The 17,902-nt window shown below is 38.7% G+C and overlaps 1 protein-coding gene across 3 annotated transcripts in view; it reads right to left on the bottom strand.

Annotated features, from left to right (window-relative positions):
* The window catches only part of MGAT4A (alpha-1,3-mannosyl-glycoprotein 4-beta-N-acetylglucosaminyltransferase A), a 76,091-nt gene that overhangs the window by 2,719 nt on the left and 55,470 nt on the right, over positions 1-17,902 (bottom strand). For all 3 annotated transcript variants that reach the window (XM_023734120.1, XM_023734116.1, XM_004369325.2), the window contains 6 exons: positions 17,576-17,690; positions 16,136-16,266; positions 11,956-12,063; positions 11,639-11,832; positions 8,274-8,352; positions 7,541-7,607 (listed from right to left, as the gene is read on the bottom strand). In XM_023734120.1, the coding sequence (XP_023589888.1) occupies positions 7,541-7,607; positions 8,274-8,352; positions 11,639-11,832; positions 11,956-12,063; positions 16,136-16,266; positions 17,576-17,690 (694 nt within the window). The remainder of the gene's footprint in view (positions 1-7,540; positions 7,608-8,273; positions 8,353-11,638; positions 11,833-11,955; positions 12,064-16,135; positions 16,267-17,575; positions 17,691-17,902) is intronic.

Raw genomic sequence — 17,902 nt, 5'->3', positions numbered from 1 at the left:
TGAAGCTCCTCAGTGGCACAGCTGAATGGATTTTGAAATATGGAAATTTCTTTTTCACCTGCATTGAGGTCTGAACACTGCGGGAACTGTAGTTTGAGCTCGGACAATGTATCCACTGCAAATCTGTGTGAGGACAGGCGTTTTGCTTTCTATTTTAACTCTGACAGCACAGTAAGTGTATAAAACAATGTGATATTATTCCTTGTTGTTCAAACAATGCTGTCATCCAAGTGATTTCACCACAATGTAAGTTTTGCAGATAAGCAATGCTTTGCCTTGTAATTTTAGGTTCAATTAACAAATGTTATCAAGTCTGTAATCTGAGCTATAAATATTGCAACAAGTCTTTCACAGTGCTGAGCCATGGAACTGCTGTGTGGCAGAGCAAGTCAGGATATGCACTTTCTGTTCTGAAAAAAATTTATGGAACCGATGATGGCTCTCAACATTTACGAGAGTGAAAAAAGACCACAGTCGACACTATGGGTTCAGTAACACATGACAGATTTAAATACTTTCTGCAAAGTGCCTCCTGATGTGTAACACAGTGACTAACCACAGGCTTTGAACACTTTACATTTTTCACAAGCTTTGTAAATTTTTCCAACCAAGCCATTCTCTGCTCCACAAGTTTTTACCACCATCAGATTTAACACATCTTAGTAGATTCTACTTCAGATAGTACTGAATTTGTTTCTTGACTTGTTTGAAAATATTCTGGTCTGTAGTTTGTTCCACACATAGTATTCATAGAAGCGAAATCTTCAGTCACTGCAAACTCTGTATTGATGCTTTGAATATGTAACAAGTGAGCGGTATCAGTAACACCTGCCATTTTAGCACTGTTACAGGTACAATCAGCAGCATTAATTACGTTCACATGGTGCAACCACCACCACACTCTGTTTCCAAATTTTTCCATTAACTCCTAAAAGTAGGTCCATGCCCCCTAAACAAAGACTCCCCCTTTCCTTCTCTCTCCAGCCCCTGGTAACCACTAATAAACTTTGGTCTAAATATTCATTTGCCTATTCTAGATATTTCGTATAAGTGGAATTGTCCTTTTGTGACACTCAGTATAACGTTTTCAAGCTTCATCCACGTTATACCATGTGTTGGGACTTCATTTCAGGGCAGAGTCATCCGCTGTACGTATGAACCACATTTTGTTTAGCCATTCATCTGCCGGTTACTGTGAACAGTGCTGCAACGAACTTTGGTGCACACTGATCTGTTTACATTCTTGTGTTGCTTTTTAAGTGACTGTTGATGTTGCTCCCAACGTCCTTGGTTGTTGCTGATGGCCTAATAGTCTTTAATAAGCTTATTTGCTCCAGTACACATTTTTATGGCTGCTGCAATTAAATATGATTTAATTAACTCACCATTGTAAATGGTTTTTCTTGCTTGGCTAAAATGAGCCACTTGGAAGCTTATTTTGGTTATAGCCTCATTCTAACTTTTTTATTTTTGTGAAGAAATTCTGCTGTGATGTGATAGTCCATTGAATTTTTCTGTTTCAGACCACTGCTTTCCTGTGAGCTGGGAATACTGCTGTGAGTGCTTAGGCTGGTAATATATTCTTAGCACACTACGTCACTGCAGAATAAACACAATGCTTTGTCATCTAATTCTGTAAAATACTCTACATTCCACAGTGTAAAAGTACAACATTTAAAGTTCACTATTCCTTTCGTGTTTTGGCATGATGAGTAAGCAGTGATAACGGTGCAGTGTGGTGACAAGTATGGCACTTGGGACTGTCAAATTCTAAGTGCATCACTGTGATGTGCAGTGCACCAAGCAGCAGCGGGGAGCAATGAGAGCGCCACACTGGTCTCTACTGCAACTATTCACTCAGCTCTGCCGTCGCAGCGTAAAGGCAGACAGACCAAAACCAAACCAAACCCACTGGTGTCAAGTCGATTCCTACTCATAGTGACCCTACAGGAAACAGCAGAACTCCCCTACAAGGTTTCCAAGGCTGTAAACCTTTACGGGAGCAGATTGCCAGATCTCTTCTCCATGGAGAGGCTGGTGGGTTTGAACCGCCAACCTTTCAGTTAGCAGCCAAGCATTTAACCACTGCACCACCAGGGCTCATAGGAGGGAGAAACAGATAAACCACAAACACGTAAACCAACACCATATTTTCAGATCGTGATAAGGTGCTTTTATTACTAATATTCTTTCATTCTTTTGAACTCTGACTCATGGCAATCTCATGTGTGTCAGAGTAGAACTGTGCTCCATAGGGTTTTCAATGGCTGATTTTTTTAAAAAATAGATTGCCAGGCCTTTTTTCCCGAAGTCCCACTGGGTAGACTCGAATCTCTAACCTTTTAGTTAGCAGCTGAGCATGTTAACCGTTTGCACCACCTAATTTATGTATATTGAGCTTGCATTCTGTGACCCTGCTGCCTAGCTTATTAGCTCCAATAGTTTTTCTGTGGATACACAATATGTGTATATATGTTACAAACTCAACAATACATTGATAATTAATATTTTATATAACTTTATCTTTTAAAGAAGATGAGACAAGAAAGGAGAGCAAGTATATATTTATAGAATTTGCTACACAACCTTCTTATTTATCATTTTTGGTTCTCATTTGTTTCTCTAGAATTAAATCACCACCTGGTGTTCACTAATTCAAATACAGTTTTCTCCCACACACTTCCTTCACGCTGTTGCATCAACTATGCTACATTTCTATAAGTTATAGACCCAATAATACAGTTACATACATATAGTTTTATACAACTGACTTTAAATAGGTTAAGAGATGAAAAGAATATGCAAATTACACGGTCTTCTATAACTGCCTACATAATTGGTTTCACCAGCACTGTAATGGATTAAATTGTGCTCCCCAAAAAATACGTGTCAACTTGGTTAGGCCATGATTCCAGTACTGTGTGGTTGTCCTCCATTTCGTGATTTTCCTGTGTGTTATAAATCATAATCTCTGCCTGTGGCTAAAGAGGATTAGGGTAGGATGTAACACCCTTGCTCAGGTCACATCCCTGATTCAACGTAAAGGGAGTTTCCCTGGATTGTGGCCTGCACCACCTTTTTATCTTACAAGAAATAAAAGGAAAGGGAAGCAAGCAGACAGTTGGGGACTTCATACCACGAAGAAACCAGTGCCAGGAGCAGAGCGCATCCTTTGGACCCAGGGTTCCTGAGCAGAGAAGCTCCTAGTCCAGGGGAAGACTGTTGACAAGGACCTTGCTCCAGAGCTGCCAGAGAAAGCCTTCCCCAGAGCTAACACCTTAAATTTGGACTTCTAGCATACAAGACTGTGAGAAAATAAATTTATCTTTGTTAAAGCCATCCACTCACTTGTGGTATTTCTGTTATAGCAGTACTAGATGACTAAGAAAAGCACTCTTCATTTATTCATGTGGATTTGAATTACTGTATGGTATTACTTGCTTTTAGCCTGAAAAACTTCCTCTAGTATAACTTGAAAGGGGTCTTCTAGAAATGAATTCTCTCAGTTTTTGTTTATCTGGAAATGTCTTCATTTCAACTTCATTTCTGAAAGATAGTTTTGCTGAATATAAAATGCTCGATTGAAAAAGTTTTTTTTTTTTTTAATGACTGAATGTCATCCCCCTTCCTTCCTGCCTCCATTGTTTCTGACAAGACGTCAGATGTTACTCTTATTGGGGTTCCCTTGTACATAACAAGTTTTTTTCTTGTTGATCTCCAGAGTTTCTCTTTGTCTTTCAAGATTTTAACTATGATGTGTCTGGGGACAGATCTCTATTTATCTTACTGGGGGTTTGTTCAGCTTCTGGGATGTATAGATTAACGTTTTTCATCAAATTTGGGAAGTTTTCAGCCATTACTTCTTTGAATATTTTTTTTGCTCCTTCCTCTCTCTTCTCTCTTACTGGTACTGCCATTAAGCATAGGTTAGTGCACTTAATGTGTTCCACCTTTCTCTGAGGCTCTGTTCATTATCTTTCTTCCTTTGTCTCTTTGTTCTTTAGATACTTTTGCATAGTCTCCATCAATGTATTCAAGTTTGCTGATTATTTCTTCTGCCAGCTCAAATCTACTGTTGAGAGCCTCTCTAGTAAATTTTTTATTTTAGTTATCATATTTTTCAACTCTAAAATTTCTGGTTGGTTCCTTGTTTTCATACTGTCTGTCTCTTCATTGATCCTCTCTATCTGGTGAGACAGTGTCATCACACCTTCCTTAGATCTTTGAATATAGTTATAACAGGTGCTTTGAAGTTGCTGTCTGCTAAGTCAAACAACTACACCCTCTCAAAGGCAGCTTCTGTTGTCCTCTTTATTTGCTTAGTATGGGTTACATGTTACTGTTTCTCTCCATGTCTTGATTTTTTGTTGAAAACATTTTAGGTACACATTGTAGCAATTCTGGATACTAAGTCTCCCCTCCTTCCATGACTTATTGTTGACTTGGCTGGACTATTTCAATAAAGTCCATTTCAGTGAATGTGCAGCCTCTGATGTCACTCCTCAGAGAGCAACAGCTTTGGGCATGAACACAGTCACCCTGGGATGATGGTGGTTTACTAACTCCAGTGCAGTTTTTCTCCCACCCACTGGGATGATGATGGTTTTATCAAGGCTTTCTAAACTGTCTCTTTTCCTTACTTGGTAACTTTTTAGCTGGTCTGCCTCTCCACAGGTGTCACATTCAGCTGTCAACTTTCCCTAACTGCTGGTTGATGGGTCTATTGTTTTTGACAATGCCCTGAGACATAAACTGCTCAACAGTCTAACCCCATTAAATATGGGATAGTCTTTAATGCCAGTCTTTGAGGCTTGTTCCAACCCCAAAAGGGCCCTTCTTTTCCTGGTTATCTCTGCTAAAATTCTAGCTGGGCTACAGTTTAGCTTGTTGATATCATGGAGCTACTAGCCTCCTCTTAATTGCTTACCACCAAAACTTCCATTGTTTTCCCCAGAGCCCTCGGGCTTGAACTTCCCAAGCTCTGCTTCAAATAAAGTCAATCTCCTTGGGGAGAGCAATAAAGCTCTCTGCTCTTATGGCCTGTCTCTGCTTTGCAAAATCTCTGCAACACTGCTCAGGATCTTTAGGTGGGGTTGGCAGCCCGCTTCTCTGAGTAACACCCCTGATTTGCGAGCACAGTACTGGGTTGTGGCAGTAGCCCTTGGTTTTCTTAGCTTGCCCCTCAGAATGCTAAGGCGAGCAAGTGCCCTGGGGTAGAGCTTTCGCCCTACAAGTGGAGTCTGGGTTGAGATAGGGAGGCTTGGACCTCTCATTATCCTTGCCAGGAACAGAGTTTCTGCAACGTGGAGCTGGGGGTGACGATAAATGCTGGCGGTGTGCCCCTTCCAGGGAGATACCATAATCCTAGACTGAGAGCTGAAAGGAGAGGGAGTCCTGTGCGCTTGGCTGTACCTGCCCAGAGTAGAGGTTCTGTCCCACTGAGCTTGGGCAGGGTGAGTAATGAAGCAGGTCATGGCTCAAATGCCACAGACTATTAATATTCTTACCGAGATTTAGTACATTTTCATGAATAAATGCTTCTCTATTTGCTGTATGTCCTTAGGACAATTTTCAAAGGATTTAGTTTGTTTTTTTAATAACTTTTACCAGTTATAATTGTTTCGATGGGGAGAGGGTCTGTGGAGCTCCACTATCGTTCCACAAAAGCATACTTCTTATGGGAGAATTTTCTATATTCAGTTGAAAAAAATTATCGTACTTTTATGCAAATAACATGCACGTTCTACACTGGCTTGCCAACCATGTCCTTCCCTTGCAAGGTATTTTTGTAAGTGTGCTATGCTAATTTTTTTTTTACAACAACATGTACAACAATTGGCATAGCATGCTTATGAAAATACCTTGTGGTGGGGGGGAGTGTGATTGGCCAAAAAAAACAGAATGCACGCATTATTTGCATAAAAATATGGTAGCTGTTGATTTCTGATAGGCATTTTTGTTACACGAGGTACTGACCTTGAGGATCCATAAGGTCTCCTCTGATTCTTAAACAATTATGAGTTGATGTTTTAGATGATCATTATCTTCAAATTACTGCAGAGCTATTTAATATAGACTTCTCTATTTCCTATGCTACTCTCATAATCTGGAGCACAACAGTCTTAGAAATTAAATAATTGATAGGTAATAGGGGTAATAAATATCTTGCGTGCTCAACTAGTTTTACGTACTTTCCGAAAAGGTGCAACTCAAACATAAAAATAACTAAACTTATCTGTGCACCACAACGCCATCAAAATTAGGTAGGTTTATTGCACAAGCCTCGCAGCAACAACTAAAAGGCACTCATCAAATGTAAAACGGCTCCGGGCAGATCTGTAAGAATGTATATATGCTGTATATCTAAAATATTAATTTAGCAACATTCTCTTTTGCCTGCTACTAACAAAAGCATGAATTCATTTTAAGTAAAAGAAAATGTATGATCATTTACTGAGTAAATATTTGTCAAATGACAGGCCCCGTGTGAACTGCAGGAGTCAGATAAGAGACCACGCCTCTCCTCTTACACGGGGAGCACAGAGAACAGAGCCGTGAGCAACGTGATGATTACACAGCAAAGGCACACGCGTGTGGTATGAAGAGCAGAGAGGAGGACAATTAGACTGGTTAATAAAGGATAGGAAAGCACACTGATGGAAAATTTCAGGAAAACAAAACGACTAGAGACATGGCTGTCCCTAAGAGCATGGGACCCTGAGTGGAGGAACAACAGTGTTAGGACTGGAAAACATAGAGAACAAGGGGAAAGGAGCAAGATGTGCAGCCTGGAAGGAGGGTGGGAGTCAAGGAGTCAGATACTGGAACGTCATTAAAGGGTTTCCCCAGGTTAACAGAGTTCCATTCACATTTCAGGAAGGTAACTGCAGTGGCCATGTGGACAACCAGCAGGAGGACCCAGGAAGATGCCGTCCTTTCTGGGCTCTGAGATCGAGGCAGAGGGCACAGAGCACCATGAGAGACAGAGCTGCTTATGGCACTATGACACTAACGGACCGTGAGGGAGAGGGGGCGTTTAGGGTGACTCCCAAGGTTTAGGCCTAGGCAACTAGATGAATTGTGACAGGAAACCCGGACCCTAAAGAAATGTCTGTGTTACAAATGTTCAGAGTAGATGGCTATGTGACCTGCAGGTAGCTGTGTCACACAGAGCTGAAGCTCAGGAGGGAAACAGGGGCTAGAGTCACGGACTCTGGCATAGGGATGTTATCTGAAACCATGAGGATGGCTAAGCTCATCCACTAAGAGACAGCAGAAGGCAGCTGAGGGCAGATTACCAGACAATGCCAACAGAGAGATGGCAGATGGAAAAAGGATGAGGAGCCAGTGAGTGACTGGATCTAAAACTCTGGCTGGGTCAAGACAATAGAAGTGCTAAAAAGCAAGAACAAATAAAACTTGGAGTACACTGTAATTGTAATCCTAAAGTTGCTTAATATCTGAAAAGAATTAAAAATTACAGCTCAGGAGTAAGCCCAGAAAAGTAAAGGACATTTTATGAGTTTAAAGTAGGTATTACCTATCCTGAAATAACCATCTTCTAACTGTTTGTCTTTGGTTTCTTTGTTTATTTCCAATCCTTCACTCTAAAATAAAACAGAAGCATTAGTTTAACAAATAGTTGCTTCTACTTAAACAAATCTCAGTTATTATTTTATCTTCATAAATATAAAAGGGGAATTTGTGACACAGCTCTCTAAAAACAGAAACGTCATCTCAGCCTTAAAGCTTAAAAGACTTATCAATAAGTTTTTTTAAACCATCACCTGAATTTGTATAAAATATGTTGGCAGTAGAAAAAAGAAACATTAACAGAAAAACATTATTTTCTATTTAAAAAATGTACAGAAGTAAAGAACTGTGTGTTAACTTCAAAGAAATCTAAGCATTCCCTAGAGACCAATAAATTAATTTTGTATATTAATCAGCAGACATTAAAACCAAATGGTATTTTAGACTCAAAATACAAACAGCAGGTAACAACAAAGTAAAATGATTCATTTATTTTCCTAGTATAAACTTCCAAGCTCTTGTCCAACAGAAAACAAAATGAAAGCTCTTTCTACAAATGAAGCAAATGGGCCAATCTTTTGGTATTTCACGTTTAAAAAAAAAAATTAGTATTACTCACCACCGAGGTCCTGAAAGGTCATTGCAGAGAACTTTCTTTCAACACATAAATAAGAATAACCGCAAACCAAGTCTACTGGCAGTAGTCCTTAAGGAAAGTTAAGGGGAAAAAACAGTCATACCTTAAAAGGCAAAACTTCCACCGTTGTATTTAGCAGAATATCCCCTGGATGTTCTTGGTTGCCACTATGGAACAAATAACTAGAAATACAAACATAAAAATAAAAATATGAGTCAGACAATACAAAGATGAAAAAAGATGACCTTACCTCAGAGTTAGCTTTTCTAAACAAGACTTTGATACACAAAACTGACAACACTAGAGCTTGAAGTAACCGCACGTTATGTTCTCTGGACGGTTGTAGGACACTGGAGAATGTAAGCATACAGCCCCTAGGTGACGTGGTAATCCCTCTGTCAGAAAGGGGCATGTCTGCTGCCTGACCTAACAAGGTACTCCACAGATGGAAAAATGATGACAGTTTTATGCTGTTGTTTATATTGCTTTAAATATATAAACCCTTAGCCGGGAGAAAATCTTTAGCACCTACAGCTAGACACAGAGTTCTTAGATTGACACCAAAAGCATGATTCATAAAAGGAAAAACTGATAAACTGGACACCATCAAAATTAAAAACTTCTGCTCTACAGAAGGATGAGAAGACTGGCTGTAGACTGGGAAAAAACAGCTGTAATGACAAACCTGACAAAGGACTAGTATCTAAAATATATAAAGAACTCTTAAAACTCAATAGTGAAAAAATGATTAGAAATTGGGCAAAACACGTGAACAGACAGCTTATGAAAAATGATATGAGCACATGAAAAGATGTTCAACATCATTAGCCATTAGGGAAATGCAAATTAAAACCATAATGAGCTATCAATACTACCTATCAGGATGGCTAAAATAAAAAATCGTGACAAGATCAAATGTTGGCTATGATATGGAAGAACTGATTACTTTTGGTGGGAATAGAAAATGGTACCACCATTTTGGAAAACAGTTTGGCAGTTTCTTTAAAAAAAAAAAAAGTATAAAGAAATGAAAACTCATACACGACTGTTCATAACAGCTCTACCCGCCTTACCCCAAAACTCACACACAACTGTTCATAACAGCTCTACCCGCCTTACCCCAAAACTCATACACAACAGTTCATAACAGCTCTACCCGCCTTACCCCAAAACTCACACACAACTGTTCATAACAGCTCTACCCACCTTACACCCAAAACTCATACACGACTGTTCATAACAGCTCTACCCGCCTTACCCCCAGAACTCATACACAACTGTTCATAACAGCTCTACCCACATTACCCCCAAAACTCATACACGACTGTTCATAACAGCTCTACCCACGTTACCCCCAAAACTCATACACAACAGTTCATAACAGCTCTACCCGCCTTACCCCAAAACTCATACACAACTGTTCATAACAGCTCTACCCACGTTACCCCCAAAACTCGTATTTGACTGTTCATAACAGCTCTACCCGCATTTACCCCCAAAACTCATACATGACTGCTCATAACAGCTCTACCTGCCTTACCCCTAAAACTCATACACGACTGTTCCTAACAGCTCTACCCGCATTATCCCCAAAACGCATACACAACTGTTCATAACAGCTCTACCTGCATTACCCTCAAAACTCATACATGACTGTTCATAACAGCTCTACCTGCATTATCCCCAAAATGGAAACAACTGAGAGGCTTTCAGCAGGTGAGCGGTTCAGCAAGCTATGCTACATCTACACCATGGAACACTGCTCAGCAATAAACAGGAATGAACTGTTGAGACACAAAACAACTTGGACAAATCTCCAGAGAACTATGCTGGGTGAAAAGAGCCAAATCTAAAAGTTATGTACTGTATGATTCCCTTTATATAACATCACTGAAATGAAAAAGTTACAGAAACAGAGAAATATTAATGGTTGTCAGGGATTAAGGAACAAGGGCTGGCAGGAGAAGTGGGTGTACCTATACAAGGGCAACATGAGGGCTTCCAGTGGTGATGGCAATGGTCTTTCTTTTGACTATCAGCGTCAGATCCTTGTTGGGATATTTTACTTCAGGTGGCAAGGCGTTACCATTGAGGGAAGCTGGGTAATGAGTACACAGGATGGCTCAGTATTATTTCTTACAACTGCATGTGAATGTACAATTTCTCAAAATCAAAGTTTAATTTTTAAACAAGTAAATTGCTCATTGGGAAAAAAAGCATGCAAAATAAATGTATCAAGTCAAAATGAAATATTCTGTTATCCTACCTCTATTAACAGTTTGATATATTCCTTCCAGGTTTTTTCTATCTATGTAATGTATGTAAAATAATATTTTTATTATTTCAACAAAAGTAGGCTCATTCTGTTATAGAATCTGCTTGTTTTCATGAAGTTGTTCAGGTCAGTACGTATAGCTCTATGTCATTATTTTTAATGACTGCTCATAGCATTTCACTGCATGGAGCCACCATCATTTACTCAGCCAAATGCCTACCGGCAGACACCCATGTTGTTTCCAATTCTACGATGACTCTGAAAGTGTGATAAACAATGCCTCCAAGTGCAGAGAATCAATATGTAATATAAAAAATGAACAACAGATGCTAACAAGATAAATACTATATCCTCATCCACGTATGTTTCACCAGTGATATTCCCACTGCCTAAAACATTTTTACAACTTCAGTTCCTCTTTGGAATCAGTTTAAAATAACAAAAGAAAATCAGTGACATTACATTACAGTTAAGAATTGTTTTTGACCATATTAAATGGAATTATTCCAAACGATTTTTGGAAGATTCTAAAAACCAAATTGGCCCTCATATGAAGACACATAAAATAATACACTACCGGCCTTCTCTTCTGGGAATTACATTTAAGTATGCCACAGATAGGCTGTCGGACACACCCAGGACTAAGGAAGAGTTGAAGGAATCATGACTGTTTAAATAAAAAACTGGGAGAAAAAAGTCCTCTTGGAAAAATGAGTATAAATGCTGAAAAAGATACAAGGGGTGTATTCTCCTCCATGGTGTACTAAAAATAATCCCGTGTTGGCAAAACTATTGACTAGGAATAGTTGCAGTCTGTCAATCATCATTTCAACCAAATTGCTGCACTGATCAATGAGCTCTCAGTCATTAACTGAAGGGATATTCCAGCATAAACACATGAAAACAAACCTGAGATTTTGAGGGAGAGTTCTACATGAAAAGTGTCAGAAATCTTACCAAATCTTAGTCCAGAAATACCAATAAAATCTACCCAATATGGTGAAGGATACTGTCATGACATCTGAAAACAACTCGTCGGTTCTACTGCTAAGGTACATTAAATGACTTACAACCCAGCATTTTGGGAGCCACTGTCTCCTCACATCTGTTATGCCCCCAAAATTGTGTCATAAATCACATTATGCACAAGAGGTTTGAATTACAAGACCAGATATATTTCAATAATCACCAACCTTTCTACATTGACTGGCTTATCAAACTTAAACAAGATGTAGTCTCCAGCTGTGGGAGTTATAGCCCAGAAGAAATCCTCCCCCATGTAAGTTTTCTCCAGTGTATGTCCTTGGTAGACCTTCAAGGAAGTAGACACCTCTGCAGGTGGGTTTACATGGATTTTAAGAAGTAATGGTTTCATGTAATCTTTATCCTAGGAGAAAAGACATGCATGTATTAAACAACTTATAGCTTACTTACACTTAAGAGGAAGAGCAATAATTATACACTAATGCCAAATTGTATATCTGTAGGAAAACACCATTAAATCACCAACCGTGAGTTTCTGAATTTTCCCTGTCAGAGACGAATGCAGACCGACATGCTGGAAAAGTGAAGGTCTGAAGCGAATTCGCAGATTGGCTTTCTGTCTCTCACAATGTTTCTAAATATTAAAAAAAAAAAAAAAAAAAAAAAAGTCATGTTAGTGTTACCTAATAAAGTGAAATCTTGTCCTCACTGGAAAAATGGTTAAGTCCTTTACAAGAATATCAAAAAGAAAATGCAACTTCATTTCATAATTAACAAGTGCACATTTCCTATGGTTCTCTTTGAGGCATTAACAGATTTGCTGCCTACTTGACACACAGACATGATCGGATGATTAAAAGCAAGTACACCTAAATAAAGAGTGAAGGATTTAATTTCAACCATCCTTTAAGATATGTTAATATAGATTTGATGTCTAATATTAAAATGTATGAATTGGACTCTACCGCCCCAGCAGCACAGTGGTTAAAGTACCTGGCTGCTGTTTGAACCCACCAGCCACTCCACGGGAGAACGATGTGGCAGTTTGCTTCCATAAACAGTTACAGCCTTAGAGACCCTACGGGGCAGCTCTACTCTCTCCTAGAGGGTTGCTAAGGGTTGGAATCGACTTGACAACAATGGGTTTGGTTTTTTTGTATTTTATGTTTCAATGCAAGATGCATCATGGTCCAGACTTCAGGTTACAAGGTATCCTCATGCTTGATCATAGAGAGTGATGATGGCTGAAATCTAAGAAACCCATGATGCTAGCAGGCTCTCAGTGCTGCATTAATTCAGTGTTTCAAGATGGCTGTGATGATCTTGTCATGCTTTGACAAACTATTTTCAGGACAGTAGGCAAAGACTTTCATAAGTTTTGGGCTAAGGAGAAATTGAAAAAGACACATTTATAGAACATTTCCACTTTGAAACACCTCCAAAAATTTACTGGCTATCATAATGCCTAATTCTATTCAAAAGGTTTTACTTCATTAGCATTATTAATAATATTAGAATAGAGCTGAAATAGTGTATTTTAGTTACACACATTCAACTACTTAAAGAGAAGGGGAATCGGAGGTAGAGGGAGGGCAGTAAAGGGGAGAAGCAGGGGGAGTGGAGGAGAGAGGGAGGCAAGGAAAGAAGAAAGTGACTTAAACAGCATGTGAGACTCAGCCCACCTCTCAAGAGAGGTCATACCACAGGCAATGAAAGCAATCAGGCTGCAGAGTCAAAGCAGGTTGATAAAGCTTTGGAAGAATGTATAAATCATGTGAAGGTTTCCCCAGACCACTGTCAAAGAGATACTGTGCACATGGTCATAAGTAAATGGTGACAGCCTCCTGGACAGCATTCCTAGGGGAAGCAACTGGAGAACAAGGGCCACAGAAAAACATGGGCTAAGGGACAAAATCTGGGGGAACCATATATCAAATAAAGGCTTAATATCCAGAATATATAAAGAACTCCTATAAATGAACAACAAAAAGACATAACAACCCAACCAAAAAATGGGCGGAGGGCTTGAACAGACATTTTACCAGAGGATATACAAATGGCCACCAAGCACATAAGAAGATGCTCAATGTCATCAGTCATCAAGGAGATGCAGATCAAAACTATAATGAAATATCACTTCACCCCCTGTAGAATGGCTATGATCAAAAAAATGGAAAACAAGAAAGGTTGGTGAGGATGTGGAGAAATTGCAACCCACATCCATTGCTGGTGGGAATGTAAAATGATACGTCACTGTGGAAAACAGTTGCGCCGTTCCTCAAAAAGTTAAACACAGAACTACCATATGATCCAGTAATCCCAACCCTAGGTATATTCCCAGAAGAAGTGAAGGCAGAAATGTAAACAGAAACTTGTACACCAATGTTCATTGCAGCGCTATCCGCAATAGCTAAAATGTGGAATCAACTGAAATGTCCATCAACAAAATGTGGTCTATTCATACAACGGACTATTACTCAGCCATAAAGAGAAATCAAGTCCTGATGCATGCCACAATATGGATGACCCTTAACAACATTCTGCCGAGTAAAACAAGTCTGTTACAAAAGGATAAATGTTTTATGATCCCACTTATATGAAATAGGCGAATATACAGAGACCAAAGTTTATTAGTGGTTCCCGTTGCTGTCAAGCTGATTCTGACTCACAGCGACCCTGAAGGACAGACTAGAACTGCCCCATAGGGTTTCCAAGGAGTGGCTGGTGAATTCAATCGCTGACCTTTTGGTTAGCAGCCAAGTTCTTAACCACTGCGCCACCAGGGCTCCTTATCAGTGATTACCAGAGGTAAAGATGTGACAGCCTGCTTCCACAAAGATTCACAGCCTTGGAAACCCTCTGGGGCAGTTCTGCTCTGTCCTGCAGGGTCACTGTGGGTGGACCAGAGGTAATCAACTCCATGGCAATGGTTTCCAGAGAGAGGGGGAGAGGGAGTCACCGCTCAGGGCACTGAGTTCTGTTAACGGTGGTGAAATAATTTGGAAAAGGATAGTGGTGATGGTTGCACAAGGTGATGAACATAATTAATGTCCTGAATTGTACGTGTAAAAATCGTAGAACTGGTAAATGTTTTGTTATACATACTTTTTACCACAATAAAACCAAACAAAACCACGGACTAAGGAAAAGTGAAGGAATAGATAAAACTGCCCAAAGGATTGTCTACTAAAATTTCTAAATGATTTAAGGGTTTTCATGGTTTTAATTTTACTGCCAGAGTTTTTTTCACCTACAAGCTGATTTTAGAACCTAACCACATTTAGGTAAAACCGTTCAGGATCAGTTAAATTCAAGAGTTCTAGGGGGTAAAACTGCATAGTATCAATTAAATTCAAGTGTTTTCTAGGAGGTGAAGATGCCGTTAACTTTCTTGTGTCCTACAATAACAATTCCTTCCTGTAAGTCACAATGACAAGACCGGTAAGGGCTTAGATCTTAAAAATGAGTTGTTCCAATCAATTTACATGTTCCATTGTTGCTGGAAAATGGATACTTTACTATTTCACTACATTCCAAGATTTGCTCAAAAAAAGTGGTTCCTCTCTCTTTTTTTTTTCATGAAAATATACACAAGGTTACTCTTCTTTTAAAACAAAAAGAACGCAATGATAGCTTACAGACACCAGAAGACAGTATCCTGAAAAACAAGGGGCAGGTAGGATAATCAAACTATTCTAGAGAATATAAGATCATGAAGTCAACCTAAATATTTACTTGTTATAATGAATAACTCACCCTATAATGACACATGCTTATAATAAATATTTAGTTCTTATTATTCATTTTTAAGAATTTGTATATTCACACATTGTTTATGCTTACACCAGATAAATCAGAAGTTGTATTTATTTTAGAAGTACAATTCAAACTGGACAAGGAAAACATACCCAATTACTTTTTACAATAAGATTTCTATGAAAGTAATGTTATTTGAACAATCAAGGTAAAAATCATAATTCACTTACTTATCTGCCCACCATTGTTCCAAAAGGAAGCATGTTAGTAAGAACACTCATTTCTTGCAAGTAATATACTGAAAGGCACTTTTCTGACTTGCCACTGTTTTTGTATAAAACATTACTTCTATTTTATTCCTTATTTCCAGATGTGCTGGAGTCTGATATTGTCCCCAAAGTATTTGAAAAAAGAGTTGACAGAGCATAAGAAAACAAACTGAAATAACACCTCAAAGAGAATAAAAGGTCTCTACCTAACAGTAATGAAATAACAGAAGCCTGAAGACACAATAGGGGCCTTCGTGGTGCAGTGGTTAAGAGCTCAGCTGCTAATCAAAAGGCTGGCAGTTTGAATCTACCAGCCACTCCTTGGAAACCCTATGGGGCAGTTTTCCTCTGTCCTACAGGGTCGCTTTGAGTCAGAATGGACTCGATGGTACGGGGTTTAAAGGCGCGATATTCACCAATAATTTAAAGAAAGTTCATGGTCCTTGCAACAGGCTTCCCTGAATTACAGAATTTTTCCCTGCTCTTTCAAAGTCTCTCTAATATAGAAACTTTTTATCAGTGCAAGAAAGAAGGCAGGCAATTTAAACTTTAAGTAGAAACACTGTTCTCTTTCAGCTGCCTATTGAACTGTTCATTCACAAAATCGCTTCACTAAAAGTCACTTGTATTAAAAAATACAGACAAGAAGCCTCCTCCACCCCCACAAAAAAATGAACTTACGGCATCTTTTTCAGGGTTGCAGACTTTCACCCAGAGAATATGGTCCAGAAGCCAATCAATGGGTTTCTCCTTATAAAACATAAATATGAATTCTATGATCAGAGTGAGGTCTGGCGCTTGAAACATTTTACCTGAAAAGACATTCCAAGTCAATAGCTGTAGTAAGGAAACGAAGCATCTAAACCACTTAAAGAAGGGAAATCTGTAGTAAGCTTGTGCTTTCCACTATACATTATCATGAAGTTTTCCACTTACATTATCATAAACAAACAAACTTTCTGTAGCTAAACATTCTCTTGAGCTACCATCTGGGTATAAGTAGAAGTACTGAACTCTTGACTTTTTCTATTACAAAAGCTATCACACAAACACTGGCTCAAAAGATTCAAAAACAAAGTCAGAGATCTTTCCTTCATGTCTTCCCATAAAAAAGGAACAGGAGAGGTTAAGATAAAGATTTTTTAACTAAATCAATAAATGCAAAAAACAAGGACTGCTAATTTTGTCTTCACTGAAATCTTTACAAGTAAAGATGCTTTTTGACTTTTAAAGTAAGTTTTGTGTTAAAGGATCAACAAGAGCAAAGATTAGCCTCCAATGTTTAAAAGTTTTAAAGTACTATAGGAAGTGGAGAGGAGCCCTGGTGGTGCAGCAGTTAAGCACTCGGCTGCGAAATGAAAGGTTAGCAGTTTGAGCCTACCAGCTGCTCCGTGGAAGATGTGATAGTCTGCTTCTGTAACGATTACAGCCTTGAAAATCCTACGGGGGCAGTTCTACTCTGTTCTACAGGGTCACTGTGAGTTGGAATCAACTCGATGGCACTTGGTTTGGTTCTGGTTTATAGGAGCTGGAATGTTGTCCTTTGGGTGTTTTTAAACAGCTGTAAATTTTCTTTAATTCTTTGACTTTAAACATATTTTTTTCAGGTGGCTAATTTAGAAACTTAAAAAAAAAAAGTTTTGAAATGAACACCTCAACTAGCCAAAGAAACAAATGAATAAAAACTTAATCACTGAACGAGAACTTCATGCACTACGTGAAAACGCCAGGAATTTATAATAGAACACCTTTAGTGTGGCACCCTGAAAAGACCCAAATCTTGCACTGACATTGGGCTATAAAAGAAGAACTAGAGGTAACAGAGAAGAAGAAATCAAACCCATTCCCCAGGAGCATGGTCGGCACTGTGGATACATGAGAAGCCGGGAGAGCCATCTTGTGGAATCTTAGAGTACTCAGTACTAAAACTTTAGAGGTCTCCAACCTCTGTTTTTGATTGACTTTCATCATTTCATAGAAGGAAGTTAAATTTTCTTAAAAACAATTAGTCAATATGTTATTTCCACAGAGAAAAGACTTTAGAGTAAAATAACAATTAGTTTAAGATTTTGAAAGTCGAAATTATTTTGAAAAGTAGGTAAATCGGACACTGTTTCTTACCAATGAAGCCAAGCTGGGAAAATTCTAAAATCATCCATTCCTCAGAAGACAGCTGAAGTGCAAAATTTTTTATAGTATTAAAGTAATTCTGTTTGACAATAATATCATCTTCGAGCTAGAGAAAATTGAAAAATCATATTAATAAATCAGAAAGTGGAAAGACTTAAAAGGGCATTATTATTGACAAACTTAACTTTTTATAATGAAAACCAAGAAAACATTGGTCAAAAAAATGAAAAAATAAAAACAAATATTAAAGGCAAATAATGAGAGTAAGATGGAAGACGCACACTGAAGGAGACCAGCTAACACAGCCTTAGCGTGGGA

Source organism: Trichechus manatus, unplaced genomic scaffold (genome assembly GCF_000243295.1).
Source record: "Trichechus manatus latirostris isolate Lorelei unplaced genomic scaffold, TriManLat1.0 scaffold00004, whole genome shotgun sequence".
Lineage (NCBI taxonomy): Eukaryota > Metazoa > Chordata > Mammalia > Sirenia > Trichechidae > Trichechus > Trichechus manatus.
Note: the sequence above shows the minus strand (reverse complement) of the source record. Positions and strands in the feature narration are given on the sequence as shown.